Below are 16580 nucleotides of genomic sequence, written 5' to 3'. Positions count from 1 at the left end.
AAAACTTCTCATACTGTTTATCAGAATAGAATTGCTTTTTTAAAATCAAAATTCGATAAAAGTTTTTGAGCCAAGTAATAACTTTCGTGTTTTTAAAACTTTGGGTAAAAGTATATTTTATAAAATGATTATATAAACTTATTTTTCAAATTTTGAAAGTAAAAGTTATTTAGAAAATAATAAAAATTTGTGGAATTGGGTTAAAAATTGTATTGAATAGAATAATAAGAATTCCTGAGATCAAGCTGATCTGATTGAAAACTTTAACATTCATGGAGATACCCGTTCTTGCGTCATTACAAAACCACCAATGATTTTTTTTTTGTTTGACTTAAATTGAATTAACCATATGCTCTTTCCCCCTCATAAATGTACAACTACCAAAGTTAGAATCTTAAACATTGGGCATTGGGTTGTTCATTACACTAGTCCCAAGTTTTATAATAACGATTTTATGTTAGTTGACTTAACAACTTTGGGGACCTCTATTGATATCTGATTGGTTGGTTCTTTAAGTTGAGTATTTAATCCTTTCAACCACTAATTGTAATTTACAGAAGGGGTAATTTACTTCAATTTATGGGCTATTGTATAGCTATTATTTTCCTACACATTATATGAACACTACTCCATTGTTTTGGCAAATAATTTATCATAAATTTATGTCCTCTATGTGTCATACCTTGTGTCATATATATTACTAGAAATACAAGGATATATCATCAGAGTAAAATTTACCTCTACTATGTGTCATACTATAGGAATATATAAAGGACTAAGTTTTCTTAAATTTACTATATTATAAATTAAAATTTTGTGTTTTATGTATGGAAATTAAATAATTCAATATAATTCAAATAGCAACATGAAAATAAAAAAAAATTAATTTATACCTCATAAAGTAAAATAATGGGTCTTATCGTTCTGTTCAGTAAAAGTTTATTATGGATTATTGGAGCACTATGAGTTTTAAACACTTGAAGCAATTAAGAAGTCCGTTTTGTAAATTTTAAAAGTTAGAAGATGTATAAAATAAAAGTAGTCGTAAATATAAGTATTAAAAAAGGCAATCACCGATTACTTGATGTACATTTTATCTATTTTGTTCGCCCATTTTTTTTAAAATTACCTTTTTTCCTACAGAAGAAAATAATTTTCTTAATTTACTGATTTTTTGAAGAATTGTGACAAAATTAATTACACCATGGCTATTTTTTGACTTAATGATCATCGAATTTGACAAAATTTGGACCCAATAAAAAAAGTTGAACCCTATTTTGATAAAAGTTGGACGGTGTCTTTGATATTGAAATCTTAAACTGCCCTAATAGTGCCAAAAAGTGTCTGGTTAAGTATATCAAGATAAGATTAACAATTAGGGGACACTCAATTTGGTTACGGCAAATTCTTAAATCATTTCTAACCCCTTTTTATAGGCTTTATTCTCAATTATATATCTCTTCTGATTAATAAATTATCTTTTGATAATAGGGTTGGTTCAAAATATTCAAAAGGCCTTACTGAGGTTTTTTTGTCCGAAGCTAAATATCTTTGAAAGTACTGGTCTGCATAGGTTATACTTTCTTGGAAAGTTTTATCAATGTCTTAAGGTGGTTTTAGACTGATTCCCTGACATCCCCCGCCTTTCTCTAGAGGCTATGTACGAAGCAATTTTCATTAATATACAACAAAAAGACGTTATTAACTATTTTAAGCAGTATTTTTGTGTTTATTTAAACTGTAATTAATTTTAGAAATAAACTGAATTTCGATATTTGTAATTTTGTTTAATGTAAACGTACATAGATTTAAAATTTATTTAATTTTTCAATTAAAAACCGCCCTAACCCTAAAATCCCTACCCCTCACTAAAATCTCTGTGGCTACTGTTATCTGATAGTTAGTTGATATCATTAGGACCCTTTTATGTGTGTTTATACTTCTATAATCAGTCTTTTAATTGAGCGCACTACATAGATCTCAGGTGTTTTAACAATCATTTTAAAAATGTGAGGAAATCACCTCTAGCATAAGAGAAGTCTGTGTTCGAAGGACAGAGCAGAATAAAAAAAGACGCCCCTAAGACTTAAATCTAAGCTACCATTAGACAATTTTTTGGCGATTTCTAAATTAATTTATAGGATTTCAATTAACAGTTTTTAATTTGTTTTGTAAAAACAATTGTCCAACCCTTATAGATGAAATATTGAAATCTATTTCTAATGCGCACAAGCCTTAAATGAAAGGGTTCCGAAATTGTAATTAAACCGACAAAAAAAAAGAGTTTTGGACAACGCCTTCAAGCCAACAAGAAAAGATAAGAGGAAGGGATAAGAAACTGTTAAAAGTGTTGTTTATATCTTTATTTTTCTTAGTTATTGCTTTGGCAAGGGATGAAAATTCATAGATTTTTTTTATTTTAAGGATTTTTATTTTCAAATCAATTGTGTCTCTTGGAAGATTTATTGAAATACACACGGTTGTTGTTTTAAACAATGAAGTTAAATCTTCAGCAAAAAAGTTAACAAACATTTATAAACAGTATGGTCAACAGATATAAATTTTGTTATAAATGTAAAAATAATTCAAAAGCCCTAGAAGCATCTTATACCATACCCTCCTACAAAATAGATATAAACCTTCCTAAAACCTACAAAAAGCTTCATTGTAAAGAAGAACCATATCGGTCAAGCGGTTTACGATATCCTTTGATACAAACACATACAGACACAAAGAGGAGCTGACAGTTGGACATTCTGTTACTTTTACTTTTTTAAAAGCTTATTTAAAGGTTATTCATGTAAACGTTCCAGATATCTTTGATTTTAAAACAAATTATTTGTGAGACATCCTTATAGAATAAAAATGTGTATATAATATATATCAATGTTTGTTTATAAATATACGTGGTCAGTTTGTTGGGAGATTTAAATCTGGACTTTTAAAAAATGTGTGAAAGGTCTCTAGAAACAGAGATACTGTCAACATCTTAATCATTCACCACAGTTTTTGTTTGGAGGTCTTTCCAGGGAGGGAGGGGACATTGGACTGTAAATTATAATGATACCCAAAATTTTCAAACCACTTGGCGTTTTATACTAGTTTTATTGAATTTGAATAATTGGTTGATTCTAAACTTTTCAATCTACAGAAGGGAAAATTTTGTTTATCATTATTGGAGTTTAGAAGTTTTTTCATTCATTGTCTTATCCCTTAAGGTCCCTGTGGACTTTTAACTTTATTTATGTTGGTCTATTTAGGTTTAATTCAATATAATGTTTCTTTAACAAAGATTTCTCATTTCCCCATTGCATTATAAACATACAGACGGGCAGACAAAACTAGTAGATGTTTTGCTTAAAGGCTAACATTTCTATCTTTTATGTCAGCTAAGTAAACCCTAATTTCTTATATTGTAATATAAATGATCATTGGTCAGTGGAATCTTTAAAAATTAGATTTATGGCTGAATATGTGTTCAAGCATTAGAATAAAAGAATACTTTCTTTGTAGCCATGCAAAAGAGTGTTTTTATCCCTAAGAATAAACCCACTAATGATATGTAAATTAAATATTATAAAAACCTAAAAGTCCCATCAAGTTTTATATGAGAAAAAGGTTGTTTGAGGTAAAGTATTAAGTTTGACATACACCATAATTTCATTCTTTTAGTTTTAATCACAAGAAATATTGGGTGTTCAAACAGTTCTACAAATGTTTTTCATATCTGTATTTACTTCAAAAATCTAGATTAAAGTTTTTCTCGTAAAGATTCTCAAAAATAAAGTATGACTGTCTTTCGTTTAAGTTCTAGATTTGTAATAATTTATACATAAAAAGCAATATTTGGTTACATTATAAGAATACTTATAAAACTTTCCTTGGTTCTTTATGGCTAATTCTGCTAAATTATTCAACTTTTTAAGTAGTACCTTTTGGTTCGGTTTTTAAACAATATCAAGTATAAATAATCTTTTGACTGCACAATCTTTGTTTAATAGGCCTAAATTTAAAACTTGGGTTCTTTGCAGTGATCGAAGGTGATAAGACAATGGACGATATTTACCCCATCTGTAAACTAAAGTTATTGGTTGAAAATAGTTTCAAACCAAACCAACCAACCAACATATAAGATAACGTGGTTGTAAAATTTTGGGTACCATAATAATTTAAAGTCAAATGCCTCTTTCCTCTCTGTTTTTTTGTGGGATTTATCTATCAAACAGTTTTTTAAAAATGTTTTGAACTTAAAAACTGATATTTTTGTGATGAACAAGTTAAATTTGTCAGTACTTATCCTAGCTGTAACTACTGAAGGTCTGCCAACTAACCCCCCAATTATTAACAGAATTAGAATTTTAAATTAGGTGCAAGAAATCTAACTAAATTAACATTTACTACCCCCAATTTTAACAACACTTAAATTTTAGTATTTAACCTTTTTTAGACCTGTATTTGTACTTCTGAATTGGTCCATATTAGTCATTTATAGCATCGTAGTATAGACAGATTTCAACGGATATTGAAATGGGAAATTGTAAAATAAAACCAGTTTCGTTAGCCACAAGGAAACATAGGCACAGGCTAGCAAAACCGGCATTGAAATTATAAATTTATTTTATTAATCATAGAAAAGATCTGTAATACGATGCTATACATGATTTTCAATGGCTGAGAACCAGTGCCCACCCAGTAGGTTTTATTCGGTTTCGAAGCCATATCAAAATAATATTACTAAAGGGTTTTTAATATGATTTAAATCGTTGTATCAAATTGCTTCATGTACCGCAAAATAAAATACAAATTTTAAAACAATTATCCATTTACAAAAGGATTGTTTTTTTGAGAAAAAAATCTGCAGAAAAAATCACTTTTCTTTTGTTCTCGTTTGAATTTATACATTAGCCTGGCGAGGCTTAGAGGGTTTATGCAAAATCATAAAGTTTCATATTAATTAAAAGCCAAAAAAAAAATTCAAAGATGCTGATTTTAGTTTTGAAAATTCTGATCATATATAAGCTTTGGCTTAATAGTCTATTAGACAAATCCGCAAAATTTGTTGGCGAATTTTAATTAGAGTTATTGTAAAAACATAAGCGAGGGTCTATCACAATTTCAGCAATCACATGCGAGTTCTTTAAGCAGATTTCATTTTAATTTTTTAGACTATGCTCAAATCTTTAGAAGCTTAAATAGACTTTATTTCACCTACACTAACCTAAAATAATTATAAAAAATAAATTGTTTGATATACTAAATGTCTGTAAATTACACTGGTCCCTAAAATTTCATAACATTATATATCAATGAAGTTTAATTGGTTGGTTTAAATATTGCAGTGTTTAAACTTTACAACCAATTATTTTAGTCTACAGGGTGTTTTATTTATCATGATTAGGGATGTATATCGATTGTCTTATCACTTAAATTGTCTTATATAAATCCATAAATCACGAAATCAAATCTTGATGAACCCGTGTATTGTGGAGTATAAAAATGTGTGTGATGCATTTACAATCAAGAAAATTACAATTGGTACATCACGCTATATCAACTAGGTAATATAGGATGCCCCAGAAACAAAAAAGATTTTTTTTTAAATTTTGTTTCTGAAATTGTTTACTTTTTATAGGATATATGTCAGTACCAAAAGATCTAACTAACCACCAGAAAGATTGAGTTTTCATGAACAGTGAATCTCCTTTATGTAATGGAATGGTTTTAAGTTTTTTAAGGTAAAAAAGTCAACTTTATCAAGAGAAAATGCCTTTAGAAAACTTTATCTACAATCAATGGGTGTTGTAAAGGGGCAAAGCCATTAGTAAGTATTTAATTAACCTAATATTTTAAACAATTATTTCTGTGTATTAAGTACTTAAAATAGTTTCTTTGGAAATAAGGTGTACTTGTTAATATAATATCTTAATATAATTTGATAATTGAACCAATAAATGTCATATCAAATTATCTTACTGTTAACCTTTTAGGGATCTTATGGGTAAAGACATTGATAAAAAAATTAAGGTACATCCTCAATAATAATAAAAAAAAATTACCCACTCTGTAGGTTAGACTAATTGGTGGAAAAATCTATGCATTAATAGATTTACCAAGCATTAAAATTTAATAAAAGAACCCAATGTTTTGATCTAACAAATAAGATGACGAGCTTAAAAACTTTGGGTACCAGTGTAACATTCCACCTGGTAATGTGCAACATTACATGAGTAATGTATGTAAGAAAAAAATTTCTCTGTAATATTAAGTTTGTATAACAATGGATGAGCAAGAGCATAAAAAAGCCAGGGATATAAGGGATAAGACATTAGACAATAAATTGATGTGCACTCCCAATCAAGATTAACATAACAATCCTTTCTGTAAATTAAAATAATTGAATTGGACACTGCTAGTTTATACAACCCAATCCACAAAGTCCACAAAGTTTTTAAAGTCACAAATGAAAGTATGTATTGATAAAACTTTGGGAACCAGTAAGATTTACAGTCCAATGTTCCAATTTTCCCTGATTTTATACTCATTCATTGGAAACTTAATGAATTAACTCAGAGGCTTAAAATCCAGAGCCTAGGAAAAATAAGGACTCAATTGCAAAATCTTAGCGCATCAATTGCAAAATCTTAAATTGGCAAATCCTTGCAACCCTGCTAGGTTGTGGGCATCTAAAATTACATAGCAAATATTTCTGCACATATTCGCACATTTTCTTTAAATTTCACATACACGGTGTTTATGCAAAAATTATAAATAAATAATAATGGATACCCTTATCAGTCTAGCGGTTAGATAAGAACAAACAGACAGACAGACATACTGTTACTTTAATATAAGAATTTTAAGCAGTTTTCTCATAACGATGTAAGAGAATAGTTCCAGATATTTTTTCAACATTGTGCGAACTTTTTAATCTCAATAATTGGGTTGAAAAAATGTGCTTGGCTTGAAATCAAAGTTCAACAAGACACACTTCTCCAAGAGGGTTCTTAGTTTGTTGAAAACAATTATTCACTGTAAAATTGTTGTCTTACCTATCCTAATTAATCAATGTGATTTAAAAGTTTTTAGTATTTGAGAACCCTCAAAGACTAGGCTCGACTGTAGGATATTCAAAAAATTCAAATCGTAAGTTCTATTGGCAAAAATTACTAATTTTTATATAATTGACAATTTATTTAGTCTATTCCTAAAGTATTTTATTTTGTGTTGACCTAAAATTTTTTTATTGACAAATTCTATGAAACATTAAATACATAGTAAAATGCAGATAAAAGTTAACACAATAAATTAAACTAACACATAAAGAACATTTTAGTATTGAAGCTACACTATATTTCACTTTGTTTGTCCGTCTGTCATTCCGTTTCCAAAAAGCATCAAGTTTGAAGACATGCAAGTATTTATAATGAAGGGTTCGTAATTTTCAATTATTCTTCTATTCCTATTTACTCATTTGCCGATTTGTCGAACCCATGATATGTGTGCCTTGCATCTTATGGATGTTGTCATCCTTGTTTATGTAAAGATCTGGCCTACAAAATAAAACCCACGAACGAATGTCGTTTAATTCTTTATATAAATCTGGTTAAGTCGTCAATTCAAGCATAAGAGACTTGTGCTTCTTTTTAGGAAAAAAATCTCAAATTTAAAATTGCGCCATTTTAAAGATTATTTAGAAGATTTTTTTACAAATATGTTCTGTAAGTATGTTATAGACTAAATAAAGTTAAGTTTATTTGCAAACAGCAAAAGACTTCATACTATAATTTATGGGGTATAATTTGGGAGGAATCCTATGACAATGAGAGAAAAGACAATGCAAGAGTTTGAATAGCACACACAACATACAAGTTGAACAAAATTGGCTATCTGATCTTTTTTCTCCCTCCTCCCCCTCCCTCCACAAATCTCCTCCTTTTCAATCTTTTACAGAACATATATAGATTCAGAAATAAGGTGGATTTAGCATCTAGAAATATTTTTAAACTTTAATCGGTGTTAATTTCAGTGTATTTAGTTTGGTTATACTATCGTATATTAAATATTACAGTCAAACCACTGTATATTAAAACCAAAAGACCAGTAAATAAAGATAGATATTTGATAATGGATCCCTTTAGTTCTGAACCCAAAGACATATATATGTAGAGTGTAGACTAAGCTCAATTGTTTACCTTTCAGGACATTTTTGGTAAAAGGATTGCACACGGTTAGTTGAGCTTTAAGCCCCCTGTAACTACCCCTCCTAGCTTCCATATAAAAATTTTCAAATTAGCCTTCATCTGAGGGTTGCAAAGTGTGAGAAAACTATTTTAAAAGTCACCCAACAAATATGATTTGAAAGATCATGCCACAAACTGTGTTTGTTTCTTTAATTTTTTATCTTTTAGATAAATAATAAAAAAAAGTTTCTTAATTGGAACAAATTTGTCATCAAAGTCAGAGGCGTAAAACTAACAAAAGTGATTCTAATTATAAGCATATATAACATGCAAACTATCAATCTTGGGTGCTAAAAAACTGGGATTTTAATTGAAATGGTGTAGATAGCTTAAATTTGTTTTCTAGTCTAGAAGGGGCTAGATTCTTGAAATTAGTATTTTGCTTTGACATACCAAGAAGTACTCATAAAATCTTCCAACAAAGGTTAGGATTATTCAAGAATTGGCCCCATTGAGACTTGCTAATTATTTTGACAGATCTCACACCAATTTTGGTAAACATAAGAGTAGCTAATTAGAAGTTGAAACTTTTTAAAATACTTCTTGCCTTCATCAAGTGATATGTGATAGTTTTAATTAAAGCATCATCTGACATTTTTTAAAAGTATTATTCAAAGATTAAATAAGATGTTTTTTTTGTACAGAAAAAGTCAAATCAAAGTTACAATCATTAATTATTCTTACCTGTATCAAAGCTTTGCCCGTATCTGAGGTTATCATTGGTTGAAGCTTTCTGGTGGCAAAAGTGTATACATGACCAGTCTCGCTGGCAACTAACAGCATCACCTGGGTACCAGTCAATGTGGACAGCTCATAGGCCTGAACAAAATACATTCATTAACAAATATTGCCTAAGAAAGTAGATTTTTGGTTTTAAATTCAAGGTTCTTAGCTGGAATTAATTTATTCGCAGAGAAATGAAATTAAAGATTTTCTCACAAGCATGAAATCAATATATTCAAGTAGTTAATAATTAATTCAAAACACCATCATATGAATTCTTATCATTCCCAGATGTGCAATAATAAATAATTTACAAATCTTATTAAAACTTTACATTCCACGGTATATCAAGATCACTAGTTTTATTGGGGCTGTGGGGGCCTGATTAGAATGCCTCCCCCTACCCCTCATAAGTTTTGAAGATAATAATTGGTATTTGGAGGCTGGGGGGTGGGAGATGATCCATAAATTTAAAATGATTTGATTTATTGTAATAAATGTGGGTAAACCCCCCACTGTTCTAGATTATATCAACCATATGTGTGCTAGATAGGTTTTCTGAGTTTATATGTGTTTGTGTGTGTGTGTGCGTGCCTTACTTGTAAAATTAATAAATTTTTAATAAAAACTATGTAACCTAAAAACTTAACAACAAAAAGAAACATTCTTTTCATCATGTAATGTTTTTTTTGCAAAAAAAATGATAACAAAAAAGGATATTTAACCCTTATGATCCTTATTATTTAATAAAATCTGATGTAATAAGTCCAGGTGTATTTTATATGTATGAAGCAAGGCATACGCACAAGACAAAGAGCAATAAAAAATGGATCTTACTGTGGTATCTATCTATCTATCTTAACTTTCCAGGGAAGGAAAGGACTGTAAATTATACCAAAGTTTTTATATGCATGTTTTCTCATTCGTTGGCATTGAATAGAAAATCGTATATCTAAATTGGGTATTAAAAACTAGAAGCGACAAATCTTTTCCACCAAGTATGTAAATCAATGTTGTAAATGTACACCAATTTGTCGTCACTTGTCTTATCCCTTCAGATCCCTGGTGATTTCATACTGGGGTAAATTGGTTGATAAAAAGCATTACACCAAGATCTGCCTTTATGATTGGAAGCGACTTACATGAGTAGTATTTCAGTCCAGCAGTATACTATACTCAATTTATGACAATTCAAATATCAGCTATAAATTTATATGAAACTTAGGGATCTTTAGGGATGGACCATAAATCAATATACATCCCACATGATGAAAAACAATATTATCCCTTCTGTTGATTAAATTACAGGTTGAAAAGTTTGACTTTATTGTTTTTAAAACTGTCTAATTTGCTGAATTTTGCATATGTCATCCTTGTTTTACGAATGAAATTTATAATGGCTACTTTCAAATTTAAGCAAACATAGCAATAGTCTCACTTTTAACTTTATATGTTATTTAAATACAGCTAATGTTAATATATTACAGAAAGTACAAGTTTATTCTATTATATAAAGTAGTAGGGTTTTTGTCTGATCGTTAAGATATCGATAACAAGTATATTGATCGAGTTCTTCATTTCAGGGAGGCTTTATATATCGGTTGTGGACAGGTTTTTAGCTATTTTTGATGAAGTCTCATCAATAATACTCTTCCTATTGTTGTATCAAGAGTCATAGACTTGTTAGGCGTAATTATAGCATTTGAACAGGGGACTAGAAATCTTAAGGGATAAGACAATAGATGATTATTTGATGTACAGTACAACCCCAACTATATAGCTTTAAGGATAAGCAAAATAAGGATTAATAAATTTACATCCTCAATGATTATGAACAAAATTACATATTCTGTAGATTAAAATCATCGGTGGAAACGTTTAAAGTACCCCAAATTTGCAAACTTTATGTTGAAGCGCCTTCACAGAAATGCTATTACGATGCGCCACTATCAAGGAAAAGCAAAAAGAGGAATTTAATTTGAGAACTCAAGTGTTATGTTTCAATTTCTATACTTCAATTCTTACTTCAACAAATCATGAATCAATGGATGAGAAGAAATTTATTTTTCCTAACAATAATATTTTACTTAAATCATCCTCAAATTATATGAAATTGTCTGACTTTTTAGCTAAACTTAGATAATTAAAATTACTTTACTGTAGAAATTTTTTGAAGTTTGCTTTTTTCAGTAGCCTGGCTACTCTATAATTAATGTATGCCACTACATAAAGTTTTTACGCAGCAAAATACATGGTGATCCAAATAAAGAGCGAAAATCTATCCAAAAAGTGAAGAGCACAGTATCTACGCAGTATAATGAATCATGGTCCTCTAAATAAAGAGCAATAAAGGTGCTCCAAAGAGCTCAATATCATAAAAGTGATCCATCTACTAAATGTATCATAAATTTCTATATTTTCACTGTATTATAGTTTACTATTTTTTAACAGATTGCTTAAAATGAAATAAATACTTCTGAACAGACATATCTTTCTCGTATTCATTCGAATCCGGTTGATAGGAACCGGTTCTCATCCATACAAAAAAACTATGTCTATCATCGTATTATATCCAGCTTTCTACGAATATAGAAACTAGTTTTAATCTTGTAATTGTACATTCTATATCCGCGGAAAGCGGTTTATAATACGATGAAAGAAATAACTATTATTTAAATGTGTATTACAGTGGCTTGGGAATTATGAATATAACAACATAAAAGTGTTACAAAATAGCTAAAAAGCCACACAAGATGATATAAAGTTCATGCAAAACAACTGATAAAACAGCAATACAGCAAATTTTGAAAATAAAAAGATAGTTATCCAATTCTATAAAGTAATAAGGTTTTTAAGATTTTATAAACTTCTAAATCGATTAAGTTCTCTATTTTAGGGAAGCTTCACATAGGCCCTAATGTAGATTTTTGGATAGTTTTAGGCTATGTTTTGCTATATTGGATATTTGAATGTAATGAAGGAGCACTCATAAGATTGAATAATGACTGACAAAGCTATGCATAAGAATGCAACTCCCTTATTAGTAGTGCAGCTACTCTATACATAATTATTCATGAAAAAGTTTAGACATTGAATGGTCGTTCAAACCAATCAAGATTTAGAGTTCCTTAAGTTTAAGCCATTAAATGACAATTTACAATATTTGACATATTTAGCTTTTTCATTAATTTAAGAATATTTTCCATTAAAAATTTCTAATGCTTGTAAGTGCTGCACTTCTTATGGACGTATTAGCCCTTGTTATTGTTTGCGCCACCCTTGAAATCTTCTACCCCTAGCTTGATGGATATTAAAATAATTATCTCATTATAATTATCTTTCTTTTATTTCATACTTTTATAGTATACTTTATATTTCTCTATACTTTTCTTTCTATTTTGTGGTCTTATCTCTATCTTTCTAAAGAAGGCGTCTTAACTTTTATTTTTATAGCTAGTCGGTGTTTTTAGCTATAAAAATAAAAGTTAAGACACCTTCTTTCTATTAATGTGTCTAATTTATTTAGCTTTTCATTGCATTCTTTTTGTTGGTCTTTCTTCCTTATTTCCCTTCTTGTTTTATTTCTAATGTTGTAGGAATAGCAGTTGCGCCCCTAGAGGCTTCTAGGAAAAGTTTATCCTCCACTTTCGATATTAGTTGGGAAAACTTACTTTCATTGAGAAGAGGGGGGGGCCGGGGGGGTATTTTTCTAGGGGTAAATTATCTTGGGATTGTGAAGGTTGGCGAGATATTTCTATACAAAGAGACACAGACAAACATCGTACTACTGAGGATAAATGATATATTGGTAATGGGTGTTAACTGTATTCATATATGTATGCAATTTTCTGTTTTGCTTTTTTGCCCACTCCGCCCATTTTCTCATTATGTCCGTCTGTCTGTTTAGCAGGGGACTTTAGACTGTTGCCTGAAGACTTGTAAACGCATTCTCTTCTTCGTTGGATTAAAAAATTGAACCTTTTTACAAATCATAATTTTGGTACTTACTACCAGTATTCAAAGTTTTCTACTAATACTTTTAATCTACAGAAGGGATAATTTTGCTTATTAAAGTTGGGGAATGTAAATCTTTTTATTATTCATTGACTTATCCCTTTAGATCCCTGTAAAAATCAGACATACTTCTTGTATTAAAAAGCAATTTTCAATGAACAAATATATGTGTGTATGTGTGTGTGTGTGTGTGTGTGAGTTTTAATAATTAATCAAATAACATGGGATGATAGTTGTACACACTTTTGCCCACAGCCAAACAATGTATGCTTATACAGTTAAGCTAGAAATTTTGAATATTCTCTTTTAGCATATTTTAGTTGGGGGGCAAGTTAACCCTCGAATTTTCATTTTAGTCTCAAAAAGAAAAAGGTATAAAATAATTTTGGGGTTGTATAATATTTTTACTGTGGAACCCTCCCATAAAAACTGTTATAAACCTTTAAAGAAGAACCATGTCGGTCTAGCGGTTTGCGAGATCTTAGACTATACACAGACAGCAATCCTGTTAGTTTTATGAAAAGATATTTTTTTGGTTGTTTTCCAGTGGCACATATGAAAATAAAAGCCCATTTTTCTCTTTCTCTCTCCAGGGTTCTAAAGGGAGAAGACAGTGGCCGATAAATTGATGTACATCCCCAATGATGATAAACAAAATTACCCACTTCTGTAGACTACAAGTAGTGTTTGAAACCAATGCCAATTCGGTTAAAGTCTCCAAAGTTGTACAGCCAACGAATAAGAAAAAAATATTAGAAAACTTTGGGGACTAGTATAATAAACAGCCCAATGTTCCCTTCCTCCCTACTCTGTCTCTCCCACTAGTTGCCATTAAACCATTAAAATGTGTCGGCTGCAGTGAAATTTATTTGCTTTACGCGCAGTAAGTGCGCCCTTTGCAGGGATCTAAAGGGATAAGAACCCCGTTTTCTGTAGATAAAATTAATGGTTTAAAAGTTTGGACTTTGTTAGTTAGGAGCCAACCATCAAAATTAGATAAAAGTATCCATAGTTTTTTATCCAACAAATATAAGAAAATGTTGTTATAAAACTTTGGGTACCAGTGTAATTTACAGTCCATTGTCCCCTCCCTCCCTGGGGGGCGCGTGCAGCGTTAATGGCCATACAAGCATACTGGTAATGTTTGATTATTCAATGTAATATTTGATATAATTTTATTGTTTGGCTTTAATGTTCTCAAAGCTTTCTATTTTTTTTCAAGTAGCAAAACCTCTGTATAATTTCAATTGACTTATTGCTATAACCTCCAAAAATTATTATTATAGTATTTAGGCTTGTATGATAACTATAACTAAAGTAGATATGTATATCTTTTTCAATTTCTTTAGACAGAATAAAACGACAAAAGAATCATGTTTTGTTTTATTTTTTTTATTTTGTACATTTCAAAGACCTTTTCGCCAAAAAGCTTTTATATAAGGAATATATTTGAAAAATAGAATATATATTATTTTATTAAAAATGGAATATATATTATTTTTCATGCTGTGTTGCTAAACTGATACCAATCATTGTCCCTACTGGTTATGTTTACAGTGTCTATACATTGTTACAGAAAAAAAAACATTCTGATATAAAATTTTAATCTTTATCTTAGACGACTATTTGGCACTAAAATGGTCAGAGCCGACATATAATATTCCCAATTAAAATTGTTTGTCTTATAATAAAAAAGTAAACTTTTTTGTTTGAAGGTTAAGATTTACAAGCCCAAATGGGTTATACTTTTCAGGGAAGCTTTAAAAATGTCTTAGGCTTGTTTTTTGGCTATTTTTTTGACCTACTCGCTCTCTCCTAAAGGCAAGGAGTAAAGCAACTAGTGTTGAATAATGGTATCAAACAAAAGTGGTAATGGCTGACATTTTATAGAAATTACGATATTCTATTGAGTCTATCACCACTGATAATTGTAAAACATCAAGTCAATAATATGTCAGACAAGGCCACTTTTATTTAATACATCATAGTAGAAATAAGAATACATATTATGAATTTAATGTGAAATAGTAAAATTGGTTACAGTTAAAAAACACCTTTAAGCCACATAAACCATTTGTATGTGTGGGTTGGTGCTTATAATAAATTTTCAATTTACATCAATTTCTAAGATCACACTTTAATATCAAATTTATTGATATTGCTTAAATAAATAAAATTGAAAATTGCTAAATTGAAATAAATATTTGCTTTTGATTTGTTCTTATTGTATAATATTTTGTATTAATATATGTATATCTTGTATCTATCTAATGTTCTATCTAGATTAATTTTCTATCTATCTAAAGTTTCTATCTATCTACAACTGATAAAACTATCTATCTAGCGATTTAACTATCTATCTAAGTAAACACTATCTATCCATCTTAGTAAATATAAAATTAAAAGTGATAATACTAGTAACCTAATCAATTTAATTCAATAAACTTTCTGACAATTGGTATGTGAAAGAGCTATAAGAATAGAGGGTTGATATCTGAATTTAATGAAACCTAAATATTAGGATCTAGGTGAATTAAAGACCAAAAAAATGATTTATTTAATGTTTTTAGAAACAAATAAATTTTACTTTTTTCCTCATTAAACGCTTTATATACCTAACCCTGCGGGACTACTCAGAATAAACAAACCTAACCGAAACTAAAATCATAAACAACTAAAGAAAAACTGCAACCTCTCTCATTAAATACGAGGAAGGGGGGTTTTTAAAAGCTCAACAGGCACTATGAGGGGAAACCACCGTAAATTTAGAGTCTACTACCTTTATTTTGTTTATTCAAAGCCACTAGGAGATTTTCTCTAATATTTACACATACACCAGGAATATTGAGGGATTAGTCAATGGACGATAATTTGATGTACATTCCGAAAAATGAAAAACAAAATTATCCAATCTGTAGTTTAAAGTTATTGGTTAAAAAGTTTGGATATTACTAGTTTGGAATTAATCCCAATACAATATCCAATTAAGGTACCCAAACTTTCCGAGCAGACGAATAAGATAACGTGGTTATAAATGTTTTAATCTGGTAATTTACGTCCAATGTCACCTCCCTCCCTACACATACATACGCACTATCAAGGGGAAGAAATATTTAATATATAAACAATATATCAGGTAGCAATATTTATATACATTTTGCTATAGAGTTGCGACTTCAATTTACACCAAAATTTGAAGCTCAATTTTTAAATTACTAAAAGATTTTATTTAGTAGCAAAGCTAATCTATAATTCGAAATGTATGTCTATCCATCTCGGCTGCTATTTAGAATAGAAGACTGATTTTTTGTGAAGTTTCCCTATTTCAATCAGCACCCAGTATATATTTAGTCTTAAAAATCTTATTTGTCGAAATGTGTGAGGATTTAAAATTGGCTAAATAAACAGATACAAAGATAGATAGATATATGCTTAGATATTTTGATTCAATGTTAATCATTTAATCACCTGAATCCTAACAGAATTTTACAATACCACCACTGATTTGATTAACAACTTTAGACCAGTCTTTAAAATTTTATCTTTTCTTTTTAATTGTCTAACATTAGCGCAATGGTGCAATACCTGAAAGTGGATATCGAG

At 29.5% G+C, this 16580-nt stretch overlaps 3 protein-coding genes across 7 annotated transcripts in view; 2 read left to right on the top strand and 1 right to left on the bottom strand.

The window, feature by feature from the left end:
- The window catches only part of Pyroxd1 (pyridine nucleotide-disulfide oxidoreductase domain 1), a 418591-nt gene that overhangs the window by 204325 nt on the left and 197686 nt on the right, over nt 1-16580 (top strand). The gene's annotated exons all lie outside the window — the stretch shown is intronic.
- Nucleotides 1-16580, top strand: part of LOC145327615 (adaptin ear-binding coat-associated protein 1-like) — a 356073-nt gene that overhangs the window by 204325 nt on the left and 135168 nt on the right. The window lies entirely within an intron of this gene.
- LOC145328597 (uncharacterized) overlaps nt 1-16580 on the bottom strand; it is a 46011-nt gene that overhangs the window by 4798 nt on the left and 24633 nt on the right. Inside the window, exon 7 of the mRNA XM_080172341.1 lies at nt 8925-9059. Within this exon, the coding sequence (XP_080028467.1) occupies nt 8925-9059 (135 nt within the window). The remainder of the gene's footprint in view (nt 1-8924; nt 9060-16580) is intronic.

This window comes from Acartia tonsa, chromosome 9 (genome assembly GCF_053477335.1).
Source record: "Acartia tonsa isolate MP-2025a chromosome 9, ASM5347733v1, whole genome shotgun sequence".
Classification (NCBI taxonomy): Eukaryota; Metazoa; Arthropoda; class Copepoda; order Calanoida; family Acartiidae; genus Acartia; species Acartia tonsa.
This window is presented reverse-complemented; position numbering and strand designations above follow the sequence as displayed.